General features: G+C 35.3%; 1 protein-coding gene across 1 annotated transcript in view; it reads left to right on the top strand.

Annotated features, from left to right (window-relative positions):
• The window catches only part of LOC150108176 (transforming growth factor-beta-induced protein ig-h3-like), a 327473-nt gene that overhangs the window by 260871 nt on the left and 39800 nt on the right, over positions 1–26802 (top strand). The window contains exons 10-12 of the mRNA XM_090390423.1: positions 6210–6346; positions 25004–25174; positions 25979–26074. Of these exons, the coding sequence (XP_090246549.1) occupies positions 6210–6346; positions 25004–25174; positions 25979–26074 (404 nt within the window). The remainder of the gene's footprint in view (positions 1–6209; positions 6347–25003; positions 25175–25978; positions 26075–26802) is intronic.

Raw genomic sequence — 26802 nt, 5'->3', positions numbered from 1 at the left:
TGTATTTGTGAACCTTTGGACCCAATTGTATGCTTGTGTATATAAATTACGTGTAAAATTATACCCCGAGTTATGCGAATTCGACTTACTCGCTTTTTGTTGGTCCCACCTACTGCATAACTTCGGGGTTTTACTGTATTGGCAAGGATAAGAGGATAGCTGACTGACAGTTCTCAAAAAGTCATATATAGGTGGAGGGAGGAGGGAATCTGCAAAATTCAAGGTAACCAGTGGTGGGCCTCAAGGATCAGTCCTTGGTTCATTGTTATTCTATCTATAACAGTGGTTCCCAACCTTTTTGACTCGCTGAGCCCTTTTTAGAATCAATTTCTATGGTGGAGATAATTCGCCTGCAATTATCAATTGATGATAATTGCAGGCGAATGTCTGGTTCTGCATTTAAGCAGCTTCTGTATTTTGTTTTGGTACCTGTATAGGTGGAGAACTTCACAGAGATATGTAGTTGAGAAAGGCAGCAATACTAATTTTGCTTTCTCAGACAAGATTTTGAATTCATCTTGTAAATGTAGCCAAAACTTCGGTAGACTTTGGTTTTGAAATGCAATTTTTAGTTCGCTGTGAGATGTCAAATCTATGAGGACCTCGTGTTTTTTTTGTTCATGCTGAACACATTCAGTACCCATTTAAAGTCATCAAGCACCTTCTCTTGAGCTGTCGGAAAATAATGTTCAAACGAGTCTTTCAAAGCTTCGAGATGCGTCTGAATATTTTTCTTTATTTTTTCTTGAATCTTGATGTTATTTTCATTCAAGAAGCTTTTTGTAAGAGGGAAGCAATCGATATCTTCCTTTTCCATGCACTCCAACCAATTCATAAGTTTCCTCTTAAAAGAAGACACTTCGGCGTTTGCATCAAAAACTGTGGCAGTTTTTCCTTGCAATGATAGATTCATTTTGTTCCTTTTTTTCTAAAAATGTCGGCCAAATACGCCAGTTTTGCACACCCAGTCTTCTTCATTTAAAACCGTTACCATTAGAGCATTATGGTCCATCAAAAATGCTGCCACCTCCGAACGCAGTTCCATCAAACGTGTCAACACTTTTCCTTGAGACAACCACCTTACTTCAGTGTGCAGCAGGAGGGACTCATGGTGGCTTCCCATATCTTCACACATTAGTTGAAGAGCCTGCTTTTAAGAGGTTGCAATTTTATATAGTTTATTATTTTTATGGCATCATTCAACACTATCATAAGCTCAGAAGGCATTTTTCTCGAGGCTAGCACATGTCTATGAAGCACGCAATGGCTGCTGCTACATTTCTTTGCCTTATCTTTAATTTTGGCAATGGCTCCAGCATTTTGACCCATCATTGCCTTTGCACCATCAATGCATATATCTGCATAGTTTTCCCACGGTATTTCATTTGATGAGAAGAATTCATCCAAAAGATTAAATATTTTGCCCCCTGATGTGTCGGTTGGTAGTGGTCTGCAAAGAAGAAGGTCCTCCTGATAGCTTTGTAAATAAAAATAACGAACAAATACCATTAAAACTGACAACCCGGCAACATCAGTCGATTCATCCATTTGTAGTGCGAATTTGGTACACCTGATGCGACTGATAAGTGTCTCTTTCATGTCATCAGCCATATCGCTGATTCGTCTAGCAACAGTATTATTTGATAAAGGAATGTTGGAGACTAACTTAACAGCTTTTTTTCATCAAGCAAACACTTGACAATATCGATTGTACAAGGTTTAATAAATCTCTGCAATGGTATGAGCTTCACCAGCTCGAGCTACATGGTAACTTATTAGGTAGGAAGCTTCCAGTACTTTTTCATTATTGGTTTTAGCAAGTGTTGTCATAGTTTTCTGTGAAGCCAAAATTTTGTTGCACTTCCTCTTGAAAAAACCAGACGGTTTATCTTTCAACTCGGGATGGTTTCCCTCAAAATGATGCTGCAGTTTAGCAGGAAACACGGAACTGTTGGTCAACACATTTCCGCAAATCACAGAGAGAGGCCGACCATCATTTGTTTTTGTGAATCCCATATTCAGGTAACTTTCTTCGTATTTTTGTTTTTTATTGGGAGGTCTTTCCCCCCACTGTCCCACGTGTGTCGCGTTTTGCAAACAATGATTGAGGTGGCACCGCAGATTCAGAAATGGTTTCTTTTGCAGAAAGCTCTTCTGACAAACAAACGCTGAAGTGCATTGCTTGGTTATCATCTTTTTTTTTTTTTTGTCGTTGGCTCATCTGGCGAAGTAACGGAGTGAGCTGCTGGTTTGTCCTCCTTTTCAAATGTAACATCTTTTTTCTTCAAAGTACCTGTTTGAAGCCAGCGATCCATGCCTAAAAGAAAATCACACAGGAATATGAGAATAACAAACTTTATCTTTCATAACTCAGAATACAAAATAAAGCAAATAAAAATTTTATAACAAAATTCAAATACTTACCTACTTGAAAACCAATAAAAGCACCTGAGTCAATCAATAATGTAACGTTTTTCTACTGGAAATGTATTACAGTAGTTTGGGGTTTGAACGTATGAGTAGAACAAAACACAACACTTTATTAATGAACACTTACTAACTACACAACTAAACACTCACAAAGAAGTCAAACACACAAAAAACTCACGGAAGAATCTCTAAGAAATCACAATGTTATTGCTATGAAAATTCCCTGTGAAGTGATTGTCCACTTTTTGTTTCTTATTCTTTAATTTCATTCAATTTTTATTTATTTTATTTTCCTGGAGTGGCCACGGAGCCCCTGGGAAGTGCACACAGAGCCCTTAGGGCTCCGTTGAGCACGGGTTGGGAACCACTGATCTATACATTAATGACATTTGCAAAGATTTGACATGCGACATACAGCTATTTGCTGATGATGTAAAGATAGGTAGCTTAATCAGGAATTCTGCTGATATGCAGTACTTGCAGAATGATTTCAATAGGCTGGAATTGTGGGCATTGAAAACGCCTGTCAGTTCAATGTTAATAAATATAAAAAGGTCATGCACTTTGGTGTGATGAGATATCCAATGTTATTTTATTGGTGGGATTATGCTAGAAGAAACTGATCATGCTAGGTATCTTGGAGCTATAGAATAACACGTATGCTACAGTAAATACTTTTTTATTATGTAAATATTTCATCTTATTTATCATAAGACATCATCAAAATCATCAAATGATATTTCCTTTCTTGATGTATACTTCCAATGTAAACAAGATGGATCTATTTTCACTTCTGCCTACTGAAAACCAACTTTTTCAGGTCATTATATACATCAGCTCACCAACCATCTCAAAAATATGGCATCATAAAATTGTTAGTATCCAGAGCACACAAGATTCGTTCGTTGGAAGAATCTCTAAAACAGAAATTGAAAATTGTCAAAGAAACAACCTTGCTGAATAGATATAATCCAATAGTAACCCAAAAAATAATCAACCACTCTCCTATAAATCGACCCAGACAAGAAGAAGCCAGCAAGACTCCTATACCATATATTAAAGGTATCTCTGAATGTGTGGCAAAAAATTTGAGAAAATATCAACACACTGCTACCTATTAACCCATCAACCAAATTCACAACTTGCTACCTTCTCCAAAAGACAAACTCTCACCAATGATGCCACCTAGTGTATACAAAGTACCATGTTCATGTAACTAGTTTTACTATGGATAAACAGGAAGATCTATAAATAAGCATATCTCTGAACATCAAGACCACATCCATCACATCAAACCTCACAAATCTGGCTTTGCACAAAATTACACTGAAAATGCTAACCACAGGATCCAACGGCAAAACGTTCTACTACATGAATCAATATATATATATATAAGCATGAACATTTATATAAAGAAGGTGCTGAAGCCTTATTCCAAAAGTTTGGGAAATTTTTATCCTGAATTGTATTAAATAAATTTAATTGTTATATTTTAATTTAATTAGTTTTAATTTCATCCATTAACATGCAACTGTATATGTACAGGGATTCCAATTAAGCATACACACTACTGTTTTTTTAATTCATTTCCTATTGTCATTCAATAATTGTACTGATGATGATGCCCTTATGGTACATAAGATGATTATATTTACATAATAAAAAAGTTAGTTACTGTCATGTATGTGTTCTTCTATAGCTATGGATACCCCACAGGTTTCACTATATAAGAATAGGTATCTTGGAGTTTTAATAGACAGAAAGTTGAAATTCAAGGGTCATATAGCAAAAATTGTAAATACAACTTAGAGAATTGCAATGCTGAAACAGACGTTGAGATGTAAAGATAAGGAAGTCATTTTGCCTCTTTACAAGGCCTTGATAAGATCTCACTTGGACTATTGCATGCAGGTCTGGTCTCCTGGTTTCTGTGGTGATTCTGATACAGTGTAGAGAGTGCAAATGAGAGTGTCAAAAATTATATCGAGATTGTGAAATACTGAATATGAAGACAGATTGAGAATTTGTAGACTGCAAACACTAGCAAACAGGACAAAGAGAGATGATATGATTGAGACTTACAAACTTCTGCAAGGGTTGTACAGAATTTCAATAGATGGAATTTTTCATTTTATGGAGGGTGGAGAAAGGACATGAGGGCATCCTTCAAAGTTGAGAATGAATGTTGTCAAGAAGGGAGTGAGGGCTAGGTTTTTTCCTCATAAAGTGATGCATGATTGGATGGATTACCATTGAATGTTGTGTAGGCAAGTAGCTTCAAGAACAGGTATGACAGTTGGTGTGAATAGTATGCCCTCCCTCCCTCAATGGGTTCCTGACTCCCTGGAGGTCTCTATTAATAATGATAATAATAACACTTGCTGTATGATTTACATTAAATTCAGTACGACCAAGAAAACATAGCTTTAATATGTTTAATTTAATCCTTTATCCAAGTGTGAGCAAAAAAGTTTGCACACACAAGGTAAGGTAGCTTTGTTTTGTTTTTTTTTCTCATAAGAAACATTTCACTTCACTGCCTCGCATTTTAATAATGCTCGGGTCTTTGGGCAAGATTGATTTTTCTTCTTAGTCTGACTTACTCATCTAAACTTTTGTAGACAAAAATATTCATATGTGTAGTCTCTACAAAAATACTTGTTGTTTTTCTCTCAAGACACTACATGTTACCTATATAACTACTAACATTATATAGACTGCAGATTCACTCAACTTTAGAATATTGTGCTCACATTTTGGATGATGCACCAATTGGTGACCTTTCTTTAATGGGCTCACTTTAGCCATGGTTTTCAAGACTATTGTAATTTTTTTTCACTTGGTTATACTATAAATTAAAACCAAGAAATTATATTTTTGGTTTCATCCTTTATCCAAGTGTAAGCAAACAAAGTTTGCACATAAAGTCACTTCACAACTTGATTATAGGATACTAAGGCAATTGATGTGAAGTCATTAGCCTCTATATATACAAGTAGCCCAGTCACTTGAATAATAGATGAAACCAAGAATATAATGAATCTGTAATCCAGAGTATTTTATTAATAAGGTGTGATACCTTTTGGTTGCCTGTATATGGAAATATGACTTCTGCTTTACTTCAACCTTGGTATCGCTTCTGGGTCTGGCTCTCACTGACAAGACCTCAATAAAGGTCGAAATTGGTCTGGGTAATGGCCCTTCCCCTAATGCATAGCATTATACATGTCCACAAGGATATGTATGTTGTATTATGGGATACTAAGGCAACTAACGTGAAGTCATTAGCCTCTGTATACAAGTAGCCCAGTTTGCAAGTGAAGTGACTTCATTTGCAAACTTTGCTTGCTTACACTTGGATAAAGTATGAAACCAAGAATATAATTTCTTGTCCTCAAGACTATTGGTTTTCTGCCTTATGCACTTTTTTTTTTTTTTCATAAGCACTGGCCTACTGAACTGAGAACAGCTCACCAAACAGTTCCAGATCTTTCATTCTATCTCTGTCCTTTTGTACACAGCCTTCTTGTAATGTTCCTCAAGAGCTACAACCTGCAACTGTTCAAAAAGAAAAGCCAGTGGGATCTCTCTCTCACTGTTTTTAATCTTTTTCTCACACATGCCACTGGTGCATGTTAGATTCTGCATGTCTGAGATTAGTATAAAAAATCACGAGTAGAAAAATTTGAGTGAACATTGATAGTGATTAAATATGAAATATAATGAGAATTTATTGAGAATTTTATTAATCTGTTTAATTTTTTTTATTCTTTTTATAGCTAAACTTATCACTGACTTTTTGGAAAGTGCTGGAATGACAGATTTTGTAAAATTAATTGACAGAGCTGGTCTCAGAGATGTCATGAATAATTTTATTGGTGCTACCTTTTTTATCCCAAATAATGAAGCTCTTCAGGTATTATTAGATTACCTTCAAGCCATTTTAAAATAGTTACTCATTATTTACAAAACATATCATCATACATCTACATTATTTATAAATGTTTTATTATAAGGCAAATGACTTATAATAAAGCATTTTTAAATAAGTAGAAGAGAAATAAATATTTGAAGCAGATATTTTTGTTTGAAATATTATTTTTGTCTCACATGACACTTTATTCTCTGTTCATCTAGTAGTAATCTGTAGAATGCATTATAAATATTGTATTTAATGGAATGCAAACAGCACAAGGGTTTCTCAGCCATATTTACTTGAGTTAGGTTTGTTTTAAAGTCAGCTGTAGAAAAAATAATAATAATAAAAGCTCTTAGATTTATACTTCCTGTGATGAAGCATGGTTTTTTTTTTTTTCATTTGATTTTATGGATGGTGTTCAAGACATGGACAGCCAGACCTGACTGTTTAGTGGTGGATATTGACAGAGAGAGAGAGAGAGAGAGAGAGAGAGAGAAAAGTAATGTGAACACTGACAAAATATATTCATAATTACTAAATTTTTAAAGGATAGAATCACAGAGATGAAATATTGGAAGCACTAAACTTTTCTTCTTTTCATTAAACATTCCACTTGTTTTAATCAGCACCTAAGTGAAAATATATCATCATCAGCAAACTTCAGCTGTACACCCCCATAAGAGTACAAATGAAGTTTGTAGTAGTACATTAAAATTTTACATAACATCACCAGAGTTAAAGATCGGTACTATCAACGTAACAAGCCTGAAGCAAAGAAATGGAGCTAGCTGAGGAATTAGATAAGTAGCAGATCGACATAATAGGGGTGACTGAAACAAAAAAGACCAAAACTGGTTAGATCTTTCTGAGCAATAAATACAAAATGTTATATTCAGGCAATGACAATCAAGGAAAAGAAGGGGTAGCCATAGTATTCAACACAAAATACGAAGCTAATCTTCTTGAATGACAGTCAGTCTCAAGTAGAGTAATGTGGGCAAATATGAGAATGGGGAAGTGGACAATGAGACTTATTTGTGCCTATGGTCCCACAGAAAGTTCTACTAAGGTAGAAGTGGGGGAATTTTTTGAGGCTTTAGAAAAAGCAACTGACACAATGAAAAAGGAAAAGTTGGTCCTTGTTGGGGATCTAAATAGCAGAGTAGGAAATGATTGTGAGACATACAAAAATATTTTGGGAAAATTTGGAGAAAAGAGCAAAGCTAATCATAATGGCAAATATCTGTTGGATTTCTGCTCAGGACATGGACTGGTTATTACTAACACCATGTTCCAACATAAAAATGTGCACAAATTCACATGGAGAGAAGAGGCTAGGAATAAGAAAAGGCTCATTCACTATGTTATTGTTGATAATGATGTTTTCTCCCTGGTGCAGGACACCAGAGTGTACAGAGTAGAAAGGACAATAAAACTTTCGTTTCTACACAAAGTTATACTTATGTAGAAGTCAAGGAATTTTTTGAATCATTAGAGAAGACAGCTGCTATAAATAAAAAAGAAAAGTTGGTCCTTATTTGAGATCTAAATAGCAGAGTAAGAAATGAAAACCAGATATACAGAAATGTGTGTTGGGAAAATTTTCATTACTTCGACCATGATCCTACATAAAGATGTGCAAAGTTCACATGGAGAGAGGACATGGGAAATAAGAAAAGGTCCCACTCGCTCACTCACTAGGTTATTATTGATAGTGATATCTTCACAATGGTTCAGCATATGAGTATACAGGGAATTTGAAACAGAAGTGATCACCATTTGTTTCAAGCAGGATAAAAATCATTTTCAAGTTGAAAACATATAATGTATATGTAAGAAAATTTTTAAAAGAATCAAAGTTGAGTAGCTTTCAGAGGTGAACTATAGGTTGAAATATACATACAAATATTACTCAAGAAAAAATTAAAGAGTTTGAAAACAAAAATCAGACCTTATAGTTATGGTGACAAACCTTTGAGAAAACATTGATTAATTCAGCTAGCGAAGCACAAGGTGAAATTATATAAGCCGGTAAAGGTTGATCGATTGGTAGAGCCTCTGCTACTAATGGCTCCGTTAAATAAGTTTGAGCGCGGTTAGTAGTTGGAAGGGGACCTGTCTTTCGATGCTGTTGGCACACTCATCCCTCGATGAGTGTGCCAAATATTATTTGACACCTCCCTGGAGGTGTCAAATAATAATACAAGGTTAGAAAAATCAGAACTCCATGGTGGACTCAAAGCAGTTGTAGAAGGAAAAGAGTGTATCAGAAGTTCTGAGCAATCATGTCAGTTCCTAGTCATCATGTACTCTGAGAGAATACAGAAGAAAATGCAAGAAAGCAAAGCACTGTATAAAAGTCATCAACAGCATCTACTTTTTCATGTTATGCTCAATGACCTCTCACAGCAAAGTAACTTGACTACTTCAAAACTTGATGCGTTTGTTCTTGAGACATTAAATCACAATTAAGCGCTTCCATAGTGCAATTGGAAGAACGACAGTACGTTGCACCCTTCGATTGGAAAAGACCCAAGTTTGATTCTCGTCATGACGGGAGGAATCTTTATATGGACTTTTTCAATTGAAGGTAGTTAGCCGATCTCATACGGTGGTGGCAGCGTTTTTTCTCCCAGAAACTCGGGTTTTTCATCCCACATACAGACAAATTGGCCCTTCAGAACAACACGCAATTTACAGACAAAAAATTCTAGTGATGATGGTGGTTGTGGGCAGTAGATGGCATTGACGTAGGTGATTGGTAGTATAGGTGGAGACGAAGAGTTGTACAATAGGTGTCCTCCCGCGATGAGTCTTCAGACTCCTTGGAGGTGTCCTTCAAGTGAGTCCAAAGGAGGAGGACTCCTTCGGACTCACTAATAATAATAAAAATTAAGAATTATAAACATGTTAACACAAGAATATTTTAATGTTTCCCAAATATTTCAGTCTAAAATTAACAGACTATCCTCAGTGGCTTGATAGGAACAGTTTTTACAAGGTAGAATACAAACAATTGATCATTCAAAAGTAGAACGAGACATGTGATGTTACATTGCTAAGCATTAAAGAGAGGTCAATTTCATCAGAGTGATGAATAAATTATAGCTATTAATTCACAATTTCATATAAAATCTTAATTTATAAATGCAATTAAAGATAACATTAGACCATAGGTTGCCAAACTTTTTCGGGCCACCGCCCACTTTGCAAGACATAAATTTTGTAACGCCCCCCCATTATAACAGTTTGAATAAAACCATATTTCAATTTAAAACTGAATAAAACCATATTTCAATTTACAACTGAATAAAACCATATTTCAAATACTCAATACTGTACTGTCGGCATTTCTTCTTATATTCAGACATAATGAAGTAATAAAATTCGCAAAAATATTCACAAAATAAAAGATTTAATTTACACTTTGTATGACTCCACTTATCTATCACACTTTCGACTGATAATTGTTGGCAAAGCACACAAAAAATAATGAACCTTATTCCTAATCCACTGGTATTTATAGATTTCAAATCTAGCCCGAATCGACTTGCATGCATTGACTTGTTTGCGATACCATCGTACTCGTGCTTTGAACAAGTCACTGCAAGCACCTATATTCCTGTCAAAACATGCTGAATTGAGTGAATTACCTACGTAATAGTTGACCGACATACTACTAGTTAAGACTCGTCTGCTGCGTGGATAGACTAAAGCCTGTATGGCACGATCAATTTTTACAATAGCAAAAAATGAATACATTTTTTAAGTATATAAAAAATAGAAGTTAAAATATCCTGTATGACACGTTCAATTTTTTATTTTGCAAGCAAGTGCATTTTGTTCGTCCGACCACAACATTGTCCGAATAATTATAAATAATAATTAATAAATAAAATAATTACACAAGATATAAACAACAAACCTATAAAACATAACCACAGAAAACAGTATAATAAGTTTCGAATAATATTTGCTTTATTTTTCCCCTCTGGTTAGCAATATAAGTTAGTACTAACTAGGCTAACTAAAATTTACGATTTTATTTCTTTTTTGCCATTATTATTTTTACTCTTGATATTAAATTATATAAAATTGGGTTTATTTTTGTACAAATCAATTAGAAAAGTGGTTGTATATATTTTATATATATTTTGAAATGAAATATAACGAATATATTTGCTACTGTAAACATAACATATTATACACACATATATACATGCTCTATTTTCTCATTGACATAGAAAATTGACATCTATTTCTATCTGACATGGTAAATTTTCAAATGATTAAATAATTGAAATAGAAAATTGATAAAAAAAAATTGATCATGTAAGATGGGCATAAGATGAATTAAAATTCAATATTTAAATTTTAAATGATTATCTAATCACAAAATTACGAAAATAATTAATATTTAAATATATATTATTAATTTCTTGTATAAAGACCCACCGACCCCTAGACTGCCTGAATGCCCCCAAATGCTTCTGATCCCACTATAGCCCACTGGAAGGCTTCAGCGCCCACTGGGGGGTGGTACTGCCCACTTTTGGAACCTATGCATTAGACTAATGTAAGAATTAAAGGTCTCAATTTAACAGAGTAGGAAATGATTGTGAGACATACAAAAATATTTTGGGAAAATTTGGAGAAAAGAGCAAAGCTAATAATAATGGCAAATATCTGTTGGATTTCTGCTCAGGACATGGACTGGTTATTACTAACACCATGTTATAACATAAAAATGTGCACAAATTCACATGGAGAGAAGAGGCTAGTCTCATTGACTATGTTATTGTTGATAGTGATGTTTTCTCCCTGGTGCAGGACACCAGAGTGTACAGAGGATTTGAAATTGGAAGTGATCACTATTTAGTCTTGAGCAGGATAAAATTGAATTTCATATTGAAAAGAATAACATGTAAGAAAGTTTTAAAGCGAATAAAAGTTAAGCAGCTCTCAGATGTCAGCTGTAGACTAAAATACACGAAGATTATTGAAGAAAAAATGAAAGAGTTTGAGAACAGGAATCAAACCTTGGAGATTCAGTGGCAAACTCTGAAGAAAACATTGATTGATTCTGCTAGAGAGGCATGTGATGAGGTTGTCTGTAAGGATAAAAAAATCAGAACTCCCTGGTGGACACATGAAGTTAAAGAGGCAGTGAAGGAAAAGAAGAAAGCACATCAAAAGTTCCTGTCAAATAAGTCAGCTTGTGCTCTTAGAGAATACAGAGACAAATGCAAGAATGCTAAACACTGAGTAAAACTAGCTAAACAAAAGTCATGGGAGGACTTTGGCAAGAACATAGAAAATAAATATCAAAATGGTGGTAAAATATTCTGGAGGTTGTTGAAGAAGCTTAGGAATGGAGGAAAGAGTGCTGTAAAAGGAGTTAGAGATGATAAAGGTGACATGAAAATGGGAGAAAAAGATATCCTTGAAGTATGGAGTAATTACTTTGAAAAACTGCTAAATGAAACAAGCAGTGATGACAGCACAGTGGTAAAAAACACTGACCAGGCATGCAGTCATGAATACATATCCATTCCTGAAGTAGAAAGAGCCATCAAAGGCTTGAAATGTGGAAAGGCAGCAGGAGTAGATGATATTCGACCAGAAATGCTGAAGTATGGTGGTATAAGAGTCTTACAATGGCTGCACTGCATAGTTCAGAAAGCCTGGACAGAGGGACAAATTCCAGATGATTGGAGTAGAGCACTCATAGTACCCATATATAAAAAGGGAAATAAAACTGAATGTGAGAATTACAGAGGTATTTCCCTACTGAGTGTTCCTGCAAGATCTATGCAAGTATACTTGAGAAACGGTTGAGAAGAATTGTGAAAGAAAAGCTTGGTGAAGAACAAGTTGGATTCAGGCCAAATAGAGGCTGTCAGGATCAGATCTTCACTTTAAGACAAATAGTCGAGAAAGTATGGGAATATAGCAGAGATCTGTATTTAAGTTTTGTCGATTTGGAAAAGGCATATGACAAGGTGCCAAGAGAGAAGCTATTCAATACGCTACAGGTATATGGTGACAATGGGGCATTATATCAAGCAATACTTAGTCTTTACTTGAGTTGTAAGTCAGCAGTTAGAATTGAAGGAAGTACAGGAAGATGGTTTAATGTTAAATCTGGTGTGAGACAAGGATGTACATTATCCCCTCTGTTATTCATTATCGTTATGGATCACATTATGAAGGAAAGTGGTATTAAACATGATATCAAAATTGGAGATGTTAATGTCAGCTCTTTGCTTTATGTGGATGATGTTATACTTCTAAATAAATCCGCTACAAGTCTGCAAGATTCTCTGACTAAATTGAATAGCTGTTGTAATAGATATGGTATGAAGATCAGCAATAAAAAGACAAACACAATGAAAATAGCCAGAATCATTGAAAATGTCAACTGTTTGTGAATGGAGAACCTGTGGAACAAGTAAAACATTTCAGCTATTTAGGCATGATTTTTACTGAAGATGGTAAATTAAATATAGAAATAGACAACAGAATCAGAAAGCTGGTATGGTGGGAAGTCAATTGAATAAATTCATATGGAATAAGAGAGAAATTAGTCGGAACACTAAATTAGCTGTATACAAGACAGTGTTCAAACCAGTTTTAATTTATGGATCTGAGAGCTGGGTCAGAAGCAAAACACTTGACCAAAGACTAGAGACCACAGATATGAGAGTCCTGAGAAAGATTATAGGCGTGAACAGATGGCATCAATGGCAATATCATATTAAAAACGAGGATATTAGGAAAGAACTTGTCATTGTCAGCATCCAGGAATGCGTTAGCAGAGCTAATCTCAGGTGGTATGGTCACTTAAACAGAATGGGCGAGGAAAGATTAGCAAAACAAGTATTCTCTGCCAGGTTGGCAGCAAAATGACCCAGAGGAAGACCAAGATATAGGTGGATTGATACAGTACAAAGTGCTTTAGATGATAGAAATATAAGATCTGATAATGTTGGAGTCTTGACAAGTAACAGACTGATTTGGAGGAAAATTGTAGATAGGAAATTAATAATGATGTCATTTTTTTTTCATGTAGTACTATCATATCCTGTACACCCCTTGAGGGTACATGGCAGGAATTTGATGATGATGATGATGAATTTAAAAAAAAAAATTTCAGTGTGTTATCCGGATTAAACTTTCCCATATTTTTGACAAGGATATACAGTCATTTTGATTCAAGTGTTGTTGAAGGTGTTGAAGTAAGGCCTCAGCACTTTCTTTGAATAGGCGTTTGAATTGATAGCGACATCTGTGTAGAAGGCAAATCTTGGACCAGAGAATGTTGTGGCTTGTCTTTATCCCATGCTGCCCCAATCCAGACTTATCGGTTTCGTTGTGAAGAAGGTATGATTGATGTTCTTGTATTCTTTTATCTACAGAGCATCCAGTCTGTCCAAAGTACGACAGATTGCAGTTACAAGGAACTTGATATACAACAGCAGAGACATAGTTGAGCGTTTATCTTTAGAAGAGGGGAAATAGGTGGATATTTTGTTAATAGGGATATATAAGTGGTTGTTAAATCATATTTCTTCAGAATTCTTGAAATTGGTTCTGAAATCCCGGAAATATATGGAATTGGAACTCAACGTATTGACTCTTTGTTGTTCTGGATTGGATTGTAGGAATTGAACAGATGTTGTGTAGTTTTTTTGTCAAAGCCATTTAATTTCATGTGATATTTGATAGTTGAAAGTTCTATCTGTAATTCATGGGGAGTTGAGCAATTAGTTCTAGGTCATCAAGTTAAACATTTTATGATTCCTATTTTTTGGTAAGGATGATGGGCAGATTGTTTGAGAATGTAACGTCCAGTAAAAGTGGGTTTTCTGTAAACTGTTGTTGTCAGAATACCTAAAGTTGAGTGGATGAGGAGGATGGTTAAAAAGGATAACTTGTTGTCTTTTTCAATCTCCATGGTAAACTTAATACGTGGATGTAAGGAATTGATTTTGGCTAAAAAGGAAAGTAAGGAATCTCTGTTGTGAGGCCACACTGAAAAGATGTCGTCTATATATCTCACCCAAAAGGGTGGTTGAGGGAATATAGATGAAAACAGGACGTTTTTTAGATGAGGTGATAAGTTTAGATGCAGGCACGATTGATATTTTTGAAAAAAATTTCTTGGTTAAAAACACATTTTGGAAGACCTCTTAGATTTTATGGTCTACCTAAAATTCACAAGACAGACATTCCTCTCCATCCTATAGTTGACTATATTGATTCACTTACTTATCACATAGCCAAATATTTAGCGAAATTATTGAAATCACATATAGGCTAATCACATTCTTTTTTGAATAACCCTTCAGATTTCTTAAATAAATTAAAGAAATCACTCATTACAACCTACTGATCTTATGGTGAGCTTCAATGTAGAATCTCTATATACTAATGTAGCTCTCAAAGAGACCTTACAATTACTTGCTGACATCTAAGATTGAATGATAGAGAGAATGTGTCGCGAGATTCGGAAATTGAATTGGATTGGATGAGGCAAAAAATGAAATGGATGCGGAATGAAATTAAGAGAATTCAGGTCAAAACTATTAAAATAAATCATGATGGCATGAAAGATGAGCGAGTTGCGTTGTATAGCGACTCCATTATTAAAGGTGTGCTGGATGATAGGATGCACAAGGTATGTTTTCTCGGTGATAAAATGAGTAGAGTGATTGAGGCATTGGATATGAGGCAGGAGCGAGCTAATAGTATTAAGAAGAGTTAATAGTATTAATTGGTACAAATGATTTGAGAGAGGACAAAGAGCATGTCAGAATGTATATCAGGAGGCTGCTTGAAAGGATAAAAGAGAATAGTGTGACAGGAAGGATATTCAGTGTGTTGCCTAGGTCACTGTGGTGAAATGAGGTGGAGAGCAAGGATTATGGATGATATGCTGACTGAAATGTGTGAGGAGATGGGAGTACAGTTTGTTAATGTGTGGAATGAGTTTGAGGTACGAAGTGAGCTGTATGTGAGCGATGGACTGCATTTGAGTGGTTATGGTGTGAGTCGCTTGGAGAGACTGCTGCTGGCAAGTAGAGAAGTGAATTGAGAGAATGAATCAGATTGAGAGGGGAGTGATGTCGAAGAGCAGGAGAGTAAGACAGGAGAGATTGAAGAAGTGGATATGAATGGGGAAGTGAGTGGTATGAGTATAGAAAATGAGAGAATGGGTGTGCAAGAGGAGCAGGGAAACGGGGAGGCTCAGGGTGGACAGGAGTACACAGCGTGAGAAAGGTGTATGCTCCAAGAGGAGGTGAGAGCATGTGTAGACAGGAAAAGAATGGGATGACCAGGGATCAAGAGGAAACAGCTGGAATTGAAAAGGGTTCTAAAATGAAGAAGCAGAAAGGGAAATGGCCCCAGTCTAGCATGGAGAGATCACATGGAGTGAGTGGTTATCAGTGGAACTAGCTGTAGATCCAAAAATGAGCTGTTGTGTTTGTATACCAATGCTAGAAGTATAAGAAACAAGGCAGATGAAATGGCTGCACTAATTGCGTCTGTTCATCCCAAAGATTGTCGGAATAAGTGAGACATGGATGGAAGAGGATGACATTCTGACAGGAATAGAGATGGAAGGTATGATGTGTTTCGTGAGGATAGAAGGGGTAAAAAAAAAAAGGGAGGTGGAGTGCTATTGATGATAGAGAAAGAGTTATATCCATACAAAGTAGAGATGCAAGACGGAAATAGTGCCAGTGGTTTTGAGGCAGTATGGTGTGAGATAGAGGTGAATGGAATCAAATACTTGGTTGGATGTTGTTATAGCCCTGGTAATGTGGATGGTGATAGTGAAATGTATAGTCAAATTAGCCAAGCAAATAAGAAAAGGGTGATCATTATGGGCGATTTTAATTATGGCAATATAGAATGGAATGATGAGATAGCAACTGGAAGTAAAGAAGATGAGTTTCTCGAGTTTTTGAGGGATAACTGCCTCAGACAGTATGTAACAGAGGGCACACGAGGATTAAGGGTCTTGAATTTGGTCATCTCATCAGAGGATGTAATTATAAATGAGGTGTCAAATCATCCACCAATTGGTGAGAGTGACCACGAAGCAATTACCTGGGTTGTTGCCAGCAGTGCGAGCACCCCTGTGAGAAAAGGGTGTATGTGCAACTATAAGGGGGGGGGGTAATTGTGAAGAGCTCAGGAGACAGCTTGCAGTGTAGCGTGGAATGAGGAGTTAGCTGGAAAAGAGATCAATGCAGCTTGGGGGATTTTCAAAAACTATCTAGTAGATGCAATGTCTAAATGTATTCCAGGGTGAGAAGGTTAAATAAGGTAGGTGTGAGATGGATGAATAAAGAGATTAAGCATGCGATACAGAGAAAAAGGGCGTTGTGGAGGCAGCATAAGAGAAGTGGAAATAACCAATTCCATGATGTCTCCAAAGACCAGGCAAGAAGGGTGACCTGGTTGGTGAGGGTAGCTAAAGAGAGGTAAGAACAGCAGTTAGCTAATGAAGCCAAAAAGAATCCTAGGGAGTTCCTTCGATATGTAGCCAGCAAAAGAAAGAATGATTATGGAAGGATGACATTGATTAGAGAAAATGGTATAAAAACAGCTGTTTCAGAATGTGTGGTGGAGATACTTAATGAGCAGTTCATAAAGATCTTTCAATCTTGTAAATGTACTTCATGGAGAGATTGAGAGCAGTCGATGATGGAGAGGAGAGACTGACTGTAAGTGAGCAAGAGGTGTTTGGGGAGTTGAGTAAACTAGATGTAAATAAGAATGTGGGACTTGATAATATATCACCGCATCTTCTGAAGGAATGTGCCAGGGAGTTGACACCTGCCTTGACATATTTTTTTAATACGAGTCTTGCACTTGGTCAAGTCCCTAAAGAGTGGAAGGAGGGCAAGATTGTGCCACTTCATAAAGGAGGTGATCGAACTCAATCATCAAACTTTAGGCCTATCTGTGTGTCAGGTGTTGTGGTTAAGTTGTTGGAGAAGCTTGTGAGAACTAGGATCTTGGGTTGACAACAATGGTATAATCTTTGATGGACAGCATGGATTTGCTAAAAGGGGGTCATGTTTTAGTAATCTACTTACTTATTACAATAAAGTGACTGCTTCCTTGGACAGAGGAGAAGGATACACAGTAATATACTTGGATTTGGCAAAGGATTTTGATAGAGTACCTCATTATAATTTGACAGTCAAACTAAAGCAGATGTGGGTTGGATATTAGATTGGTGCATTGGATTGGAGACTGGCTATCTGATAGGTATCAACAAGTTGTGTATGGGGGTGCCGATATCCAGGAAAAGGAAAGTCACTAATGGAGTGCCTCAGGGGTCTGTTTTAGGGCCATTACTACTTAACTTGTATATTAATGATATTGGTGAAGATTTGGATGGAGATATTCACTTGTTTGCAGATGATGCAAAGTTGGGACGAACCATAAAGAGTAGAGAAGATGATGAGGCCTTACAAGAAGACCTGAATAAATTCAGTGATTGGGCTAGCAAATGGGGATATGAGTTCAATGTTGCAAAATGTAAGGTTTTAAAATTTGGAAAACAAAGATGGGATGCAAAGTTGGTGAGAATATATTGTTGGAGGTAGAGGAAATAAGAGATCTGGGGGTGATAGTGGATAAGGATCTAAAATTTAGGGGACACTGCCAAAGTGAAGACAACACAAAGACTTCTGGGAATGATGCAGAGGACACTGGCGTGTAGAAGTAGGGAGATTCTTGTTCCATTGTATAAGGCTTTGATTAGGCCACACATGGACTATTGTGCCCAGATTTGGTCACCGGGTTTTCAGAAGGATGAAGAGATGTTGGAAAGGGTCCTAAGGAGACTGACTAAGGTAGTTTCTGACCTCTGGAATGTCGAGTACGAGGAAAAATTGAGAGGATATAATTTGCAGAGTCTGGTGGATAGGAGGAAGAGGGGTGATATGATAGAGACCTACAAGTTGGTAAGGGATTGTTATAGGATCAACGGTGGAGAAGTTCTACAGGGAATAGTGGGGAGATCAGGAGAGAACCAAAGGTCATCCCTGGAAACTGTATAAAGAGGGTGTGAGTAGGGGAGTGAGAGGTAATGTTTTTTCATGCAGAGTTGTGAATGATTGGAATGCCTTGCCTGAGAGTGTGGTGTCTGCAAGGAGTTTGAGTGTGTTTAAGACACGGTGTGATGAGATGTGTGTGTGATAAAAGGACCTCCCAGATGAGTCTTTGACTCCATGAGGTTTTGTGGTAATAATAATAATAATAATAATCTTCCCATAAGATGTCGTAAAATTATTCGATTTCGTGATGCACTCTGGATATTTCTTATGTCAAGACAAATTCTACAACCAAGTGGAAGGAACGGCCATGGGAAGTCCATTCTCACCTGCTTTAGCCAACTTTTATTTGGAATATCTAGAAGATGTCCTGTTTTCATCTATATTCCTTCAACCAACTTTTTGGGTGAGATATATAGACGACATCTTTTCAGTGTGGCCTCACAACAGAGATTCCTTACTTTCCTTTTTAGCCAAAATCAATTCTTTACATCCTTGTATTAAGTTTACCATGGAGATTGAAAAAGACAACAAGTTATCCTTTTTAACCATCCTCCTCATCCACTCAACTTTAGGTATTCTGACAACAACAGTTTACAGAAAACCCACTTTTACTGGACGTTACATTCTCAAACAATCTGCCCATCATCCTTACCAAAAAACAGGAATCATAATTAATTTGATGAGCTAGAACTAATTGCTCAACTCCACATGAATTACAGATAGAACTTTCAACTATCAAACATCACATGAAATTAAATGGCTTTTCCAAAAATACTACACAACATCTGTTCAATTCCTATAATCCAATCCAGAACAACAAAGAGTCAATACGTTGAGTTCCAATTTCATATATTTCTGGGATTTCATAACCACTTTCAAGAATTCTGAAGAAATATGATTTAACAACCACTTATATATCCCTATTAACAAAATATCCACCTATTTCCCCTCTTCTAAAGATAAATGTATATCAAGTTCCTTGTAACTGCAATCTGTCGTACTTTGGACAAACTGGATGCTCTATAGATAAAAGAATACAAGAACATCAATCATACATTCTTCACAACAAATCCGATTAGTCTGGATCGGCACAACATGGAATAGAGACAACCACAACATTCTCTGGTCCAAGACTTGCCTTCTACACAGATGTCGCTATCAATTCAAACGCCTATTCAAAGAGAGTGCTGAGGCCTTACTTCAACGCCCTAACTTGAATCAAAATGGCTGTATATCCTTGTCAAAAATATGGGAAAGTTTAATCTGGATAACACACAAAAAAAAATTTTTTTTTAATTGAGACCTTTAATTATCATATTAGTCAAATGTTATCTTTAATTGTATTTATAAATTAAGATTGTTATATGAAATTGTGAATTAATACCTATAATTTATTCATCACTCTGATGAAATTGACCTCTCTTTAATGCTTAGCAATGTAACATCAGTTCTACTTTTGAATGATTAATTGTTTGTATTTCACCTTTTAAAAACTGTTGCTATGAAGCCACTGAGGATAGTCTGTTAGTTTCGGACTGAAATATTTGGCAAACATTAAAATATTCTTGTGTTAACATGTTTATAATTCTTGATGCTTTTGTGATAGGTCAATTAATCATATCTGCATTGTGTGCTATGGCTATAAATGAAATGCATGTGTTCTTTTGCCCAGTTAGCTCATATTGTGGAATGAAAAACCTGTGTTTCCAGGAGAAAAAGTGTTGCCACATCCACATTGGATTGACTAAATTAACTTTGAAAAGTCCCAATAAGTGTTCTTCTCTTTCTAAACAGAATTTGAAACTATCTGGAAAGGCTTTTCTTCTGAATAGAAAAAAACAAAATATAAAATTGCAAAAGTAATCAGAGATGATAGTGACATGAAAACTGAATATAAAGTTATAGAAGAGTCGAGTAATACCTTTGAATGATTGCTAAATGAAATAGGCAGTGACATAATAAAACAGTAATAGAAAATACTCAAAAAAGAAATTAGGCTGGAGTATGTATGTATCAAACAAGATATAGGGAAAAAAAAATCATCAAAATTCTGAAAAATAGAAAGGCAGCTGGGAGTATGATATTCACAGAAATGCTCAGATATGGAGGTATAAAAGTTTTACAGCAGTTGCTCTACATAATTGACAAGGCTTGGTTAGAAGGTCGAATTCCAGAAGATTGGAGTAAGCACACATAGTACCCATCTATCTATCTATCTATATATATATATATATATATAAAAAAAGGAAAATAAAACTGAGTAAGTGTTCAGGGTAAGATTTATGCAGTATGCTTGAGAAGAGAGAAAAATTGTGTAAGGGAAACTCGGAGAGGATACACTGGCTTTGAGCATCAGATTTAATTGCCAGCTGTAATTATATTATACACTTAAGTATCATGAAAATGATTATTAAGTCAAGACTCAGAAATTTCCACAATATTCATCTTAATTTCTTCAATTAATAATTTAAATCAGCTTTTTCATTTAAGTCTCATGCATTAGTTGATCGGTTGATTTGGATTTACAGCTGAAGCATATACTAAAGTTATGAGGCTGTTGTATTATGACTGCAAATTGTGTGTGTGTGTGTGTGTGTGTGTGTGTGTGTGTGTGTGTGTGTGTGTGTGTGTGTGTGTGTGTGTGTGTGTGTGTGTGTTCTTATCAGTTTGCCTGCTTTGTAGGATGAAAAAACGAGTTTCTGGGAGAAAAAAAAAAATAACTGCCACCTTATGGATGCTAACTGACCTTTACTTGAAAAGGGTATTGTTGTTACTGACTGAGCTATGGAGGCATGCATGTATTAGTATATAAGAACATGATATTGAAGTAACTTTAATGTTGACTATTCCCCCCCCACACACACACCTTTAATGCAAATATCTTTTCTATTGTTATTATTTGAAATATCCCTCATTCCTATATCGAGTCTTTTGCTATAAATTTCCTTTGGCTTCATTTCTAAATCCTTTAAGAATGTTAGAGATTTTATGCCCTTACTCGCTTTGAAGGATCCATCAATATTTAGATGGATATCATTGCCACCAAGCCATTTTTGATTATTAATGAACAGATCCTATAAATTAATAAAGCCCCAATCAGTGGACCTTATAACCTAATTAGCTGCAATTACTTTGATCATGGATTCCTAATCCAAACCATCACACATTATATTGATAAAATTGATATTTCTCTTTACATTTCTGATTTTATCAGTTAACATAAGTGCAAATGATGTTCTTGTAGTCTTTTAGTTCATTTGTCCCAACCAACATAAAATATAAAAATAAGTTCGTAAAAAATCACATTAGAATTGTTATTATTTTCCCAATGCATTACTTTATTTAAACCTTTAGTTCCATGCAAATTTACTTAAGTGTTCCCCTCTCCCCATAGTAGTGCAATTTGAAGAATGACAGGACATTGCATCCTTTGATTTTAAAAGACTTGAGTTCGGTTTTCTCATCATAATAAGTGAAATATCATTATCAGGGTTTTTTTTTTTTCAAATTGTAGATGAGTAAGTCAATCTTACACAGAGGTAGCATAATCCTCCCCCCTCAAAAAAAAAAAAAAAATATAGGGTTTTCATCTCTCATACAGGTATATTAGCCAGAGAAACATACAATTAACATACAAAAATACTGTTTGAGTGTTACATGGTGTAGTGTGTAGATGGGAGGTTAAACAGTGTAGACATTTATGTTGTGTGCTAAGGAGTGCTTTCCTTCAATGAATCTATGAACTCCTTGATGTTGCATAATAATAAAAACAGCAATATTCTTGTTCTTGTTACGTGATTTTAAGACCATCACTTAAAGCAGAATCTTGCACACACACATAGACAATTAGCATTCAAAAATACTATTAGAATGGTACATGGTGTATAGTGTAGATAGGAGATTAAATAGTATAAACATTGTGTTGTGTGGCATAGAGCATTCTCCTGCAGTGAGTTTTTAGACTCCTTGGTGTCATAGAATCACTATAGATTTGTATACCAGCACTGAAAATAGCAGCTGAAAGTTTTTTATGGTGTAACCAAGTGAAAAACTCTTAACATCTATCTCTAATCCAGAATACAGTCATCCCTCGACTTACATCTGGATTCCGTTGCATCCGGCAGGACATAAGTCGATACATTAAATCAACAGTTATAGTGGTTAGGGACTTAACTGTAATAAGTATACTGTTATTTTAATTAGTGTTTGGAGGGAGAAACATGAACTTGAACATGATCTAGAACTGCTATAAGATAGATGACCTGGAGCATTATCTAGAATTAATAAAATTTTAAATTCTACATTTTCTTTCATACAATAGCTTTCCATTTCATTCACGTAACAGTTGATTAAGACATTCACAAACAATTTTTGAGTCCTCCACGACTTCTTATTTCTCTGATAATGAACTGAAAGTATATGCTTCCTAATGTTTTTGATGGCTAGTGGATTCTCAGTGTGCCATATTACAAATGGTTTCAGTTTATATCCAGCCACATTATTCCCTAACAGAATCGTAACACAGTCTTTAAGAGCTTTGAAACCAGGCATAGATTTTAGCTTTTTGTGGATGAATTGTCTGCTTGGGCATTTTTTCCAAAACAAGGATATCTCATCCATATTAAATATTTGCTGTGGCAAATAATTTTCCTCCGTAATAATTTTATCCAATTTTTCAACAAACTCCTTGGCAGCCTTCTCTTATTGGTGCACGGACGTATCTTCGAAAGGACGTAACTCAAACGGATGTAAGTCGAGGGATGACTGTATTTTAGTAATTAGGTGTGACACCTTTTGGCTACTTGTATATGGAAATATGACTTATGCATTACTTCAACCCTAGTATCACTTCTTGGTCTGGCTCCCATTGATGTGGTTCTCTGTTGATGTGGGAAGTCTGCTGAAGTGGTCTTGTTGCTGCTTTGGTGGATGCCTTTTCCTGAGTTATGAGTGACCACTCAGTGGTGGAGTGAGCCTGCCATTGGGCAGAGCCACTGCTGAGGGTTCTTCTCCATGGCCAGGTGGGCCTGTCACTGAGTGGAATCACCGCTGTGTTAAATGATCTGTTTGGGTCGCTCATTGTTGAGTGATCTAAGGGATCACCTGAGTTTTTGGAGACCCCCCCCCTTCACCTTTACAAAAGTCAAAACCAATCTGGGTAGTGGCCCTTCCCATAATGCATCATGGGATACTAAGGCAATTGATGTGAAGTCATTAGCCTCTATATATGAGCAGCTCAGTTGAGAAGTAACTTCATGTGCAAACTTTGTTTGCTTACACTTGGGTAAAGGATGAAACCAAGAATATAATTTCTTGGCATCTTTAAATTATTAATTATTATTTCTTGGAATCTTTAAATTATAAATTCAGTAGCGTTTGTGTATAACTTAGAGCCAAGTAAGGATAAGGACTCCTCTTTAATAAAATCTTCCTTCATGTTGGATTGATGTAAACCTATTTGCATTCAGATTATCACTAATATTATCATATTGAAAGTGAAATATTTCAATATGTAACCCTTATAACCCTTATCTTCTACTAAATCACCTGCTACTGAATTTATCAGTTTTCTAGATAACTAGATTAATTTCATTATCTGGCATGAGACCATCACCTGCTTATTTCAGGTCTGAGGTGGCTTGAAATAGTTCCATGGTAGAGGGCAAAGTTTTTGATTTCTGTAAAAAAAAATGAATAAAAAATACCAAAAATCATTTAAAAAATCATTATCACTTTCTTGTTGATGATACTAATATACTATAGGTTTACAGCCTTTTGAGCCAGACTCACATAAAAATAAATACAACCAGAGCCTTTGTATCTCCTCTTTTTTTTTTGCAATGAAAGTATTTCCACATTTAAATGATATGCCATCAACTAATCTGATACATGGATAACCTTCAGTAATTTCACCTCAGAGTTTGCACTTAGTACACTAAACTGTTCCGGACTTACTTATTGCTATCTTCAGTTTTTCCTTGTGTGTGTGTGTGTGTGTGTGTGTATGTGTATGTGTACTCACTTACACACACACACACACACACCCCTTCCCACCTAAATTCTGTTTCTTCAGAATTAATTGTTCTTCCTATTTTTTAATTAGGTTTCCTTAAATAAAAATTACAGATTCTAACTGTAATAATGTCATGTTCTTTTCTAGTACTTATATTCTCTTCTAGTATAACAAGTAACTTGTAAAAAATGTAGCTTTGCTAAGTGAAAATATATCTTTAGATTTAGCAACCATCATGAAGCTTTCAACAGTCATATTTCTTCTTATGAACTCTCATTTCCTTATATATATATGATACAGAGTAAAATGTCATTTTATCTCCTTAACAGTTTTGAGCTGTTATGCTATTGTTGTTTTTGGAATTACAGCCAAAGCAACTAAGGCAATGAGGCCAGTGTATTTTGTCTATTAATTGCATGTATACTTGCTGGTCTACCTATATTGCAGCATGAAAAACTCAAGTTTTGGAGAAGAAAAGCCCTGCCATTTCTTGAGACTGAGGTGTTATGTCATCCTCTGGTATTAATTAATCTTTATCTTGTTAATTTTTTTTCTTTATAGAAACTACCAGCACGTGTGATCAAAAGAATGATTAGTGATCCAGCAGAATTGCAGAATATCATTTTGTCACATGTAGCACTTGCAGATATAGCAGCCGAAGACTTTGTTGATAATCGGCAACTGAATTCCGCAATACAGAATCACACTATAAGATTGAACACTTTCCCAATTGTAAGTAATATTCAAATATAATCTTCATAACTGTTGATGTTGATGAAATATCAGACAAATATTACTTACTCTTTTGCTTATTTAAAAATATAATTACATATTTTATCCAATGAATTGACTATATTACTTATTATTAGTTGGTTGGTTAACAAGTAATAAAATGTAAGTTAAATTGATACAGACTATGGCATATGTAATGTCACTGTACATATTGTCAAGAAAGGTATGTTTTTTTCCCCTCTCTCTCTCTCTCTCTCTCTCTCTCTCTCTCTCTCTCTGTGTGTGTGTGTGTGTGTGTGTCATGATTTGTTTTCACTAATTATAGTTTCCTGTTCAGAATTTATTGCTTGCATTATTGACCTTCAGCAGTATAAGAATGTTCATAGTCATGTTCAATGTTTAGGAGAGTAATTCCATTTCTTCCATCAGTGACTCATGTTGGATGTCTTTGTTGTGCATAGTTTCTTGCATAGTCTCCACATTAGTTATTCCAAGACTCAGTGATCGAACTATTGATTGTGATGACGCTATCAAAAGTATACAAAAGTCAGAACTCAATGATGCACCTAGAATATTAATCAAATTTGACTATTTGTCACACATATAATGTCTTAACTAATTCCAAAATTCTTTGCTGGTCACCACATGCTTTAACACCTTTAAATCAAATGAAATAGCATCAATTCACTGTGAAGGTGTTTAAACCTATATCACATAAATTTGAATATTAGAAATCAGTAAGGTGGATAGGATAGCAGTTAATCTGAAAATGTGATTTCGATTTTTTTAAATTTGTTTTTACAGTTTCCAGGATTTCACAAGCAGCTACTAACTCAGTGTGCCCGTATTATTGATACAGACTATGGCATATGTGATGGCACCGTACATATTGTTGAAAAGGTATGTTTTTTTAGTGTGTGTGTGTGTGTGTCATAATTTGTTTTCATTAATTATGATTTTGTATTCAGAATGTATTGCTCGTGTTATTAACTGTTCAAAACAAATACAAAGTTTAAAATGAGCTTTATTTTTGTCTTTTATCCTTTGTCTTATAATCATATTAGATCTTGAAAACTAAAAATATGTTATGGAAAAGATACAGATGGAATATATGTTTGGAAATTTATAGAACAAATGCCATTTTTTATAAATATAGTGCAAATAGAAAAAAAAATGGGGTAGCTAAATAATTCTTAATTTTTTTGGAAAAAAATAAAGTCCATTATTATAATTTTTACTTATAATGAAATACATGATAATTAAAAAATAATAAAATGATTTTAAATAATTTATTTTTATATTTGAAAAAAAAAAAAAAAAAAAAAACAGAATCAGTTAAACAGAAAATACAAGGCTTTAATGGGAGATAGAAGTTGAAGAAATGATTGAAGGTGCTTAAAATATTGTAGAACTTCAATATGAACACAGCCATGGGGTTAGGTGGCATATTGGCCCATGTATCATGAAAATGCCAGCCTGGTTGGCCGAGTGGTTAGCTCCAGCCAAGAGGCTTCAGGTTCGAATCCCGCATAGGCATGATAGGCATGGATGTTTGTGATTGTCCTCTCCCACTATGGACTGGGTCACCATGGGAGTAGTAGACCCAAAACCTCCTAGCAGTGGGTAGA

Source organism: Typopeltis vanoorti, chromosome 3 (assembly GCF_054136105.1).
Source record: "Typopeltis vanoorti isolate ZY-2024b chromosome 3, IOZ_Tvanoo_1.0, whole genome shotgun sequence".
Taxonomy (NCBI): domain Eukaryota; kingdom Metazoa; phylum Arthropoda; class Arachnida; order Uropygi; family Thelyphonidae; genus Typopeltis; species Typopeltis vanoorti.
The sequence above is the reverse complement of the archived record's forward strand: the minus strand, read 5'-3'. Positions and strand labels throughout refer to the sequence as shown.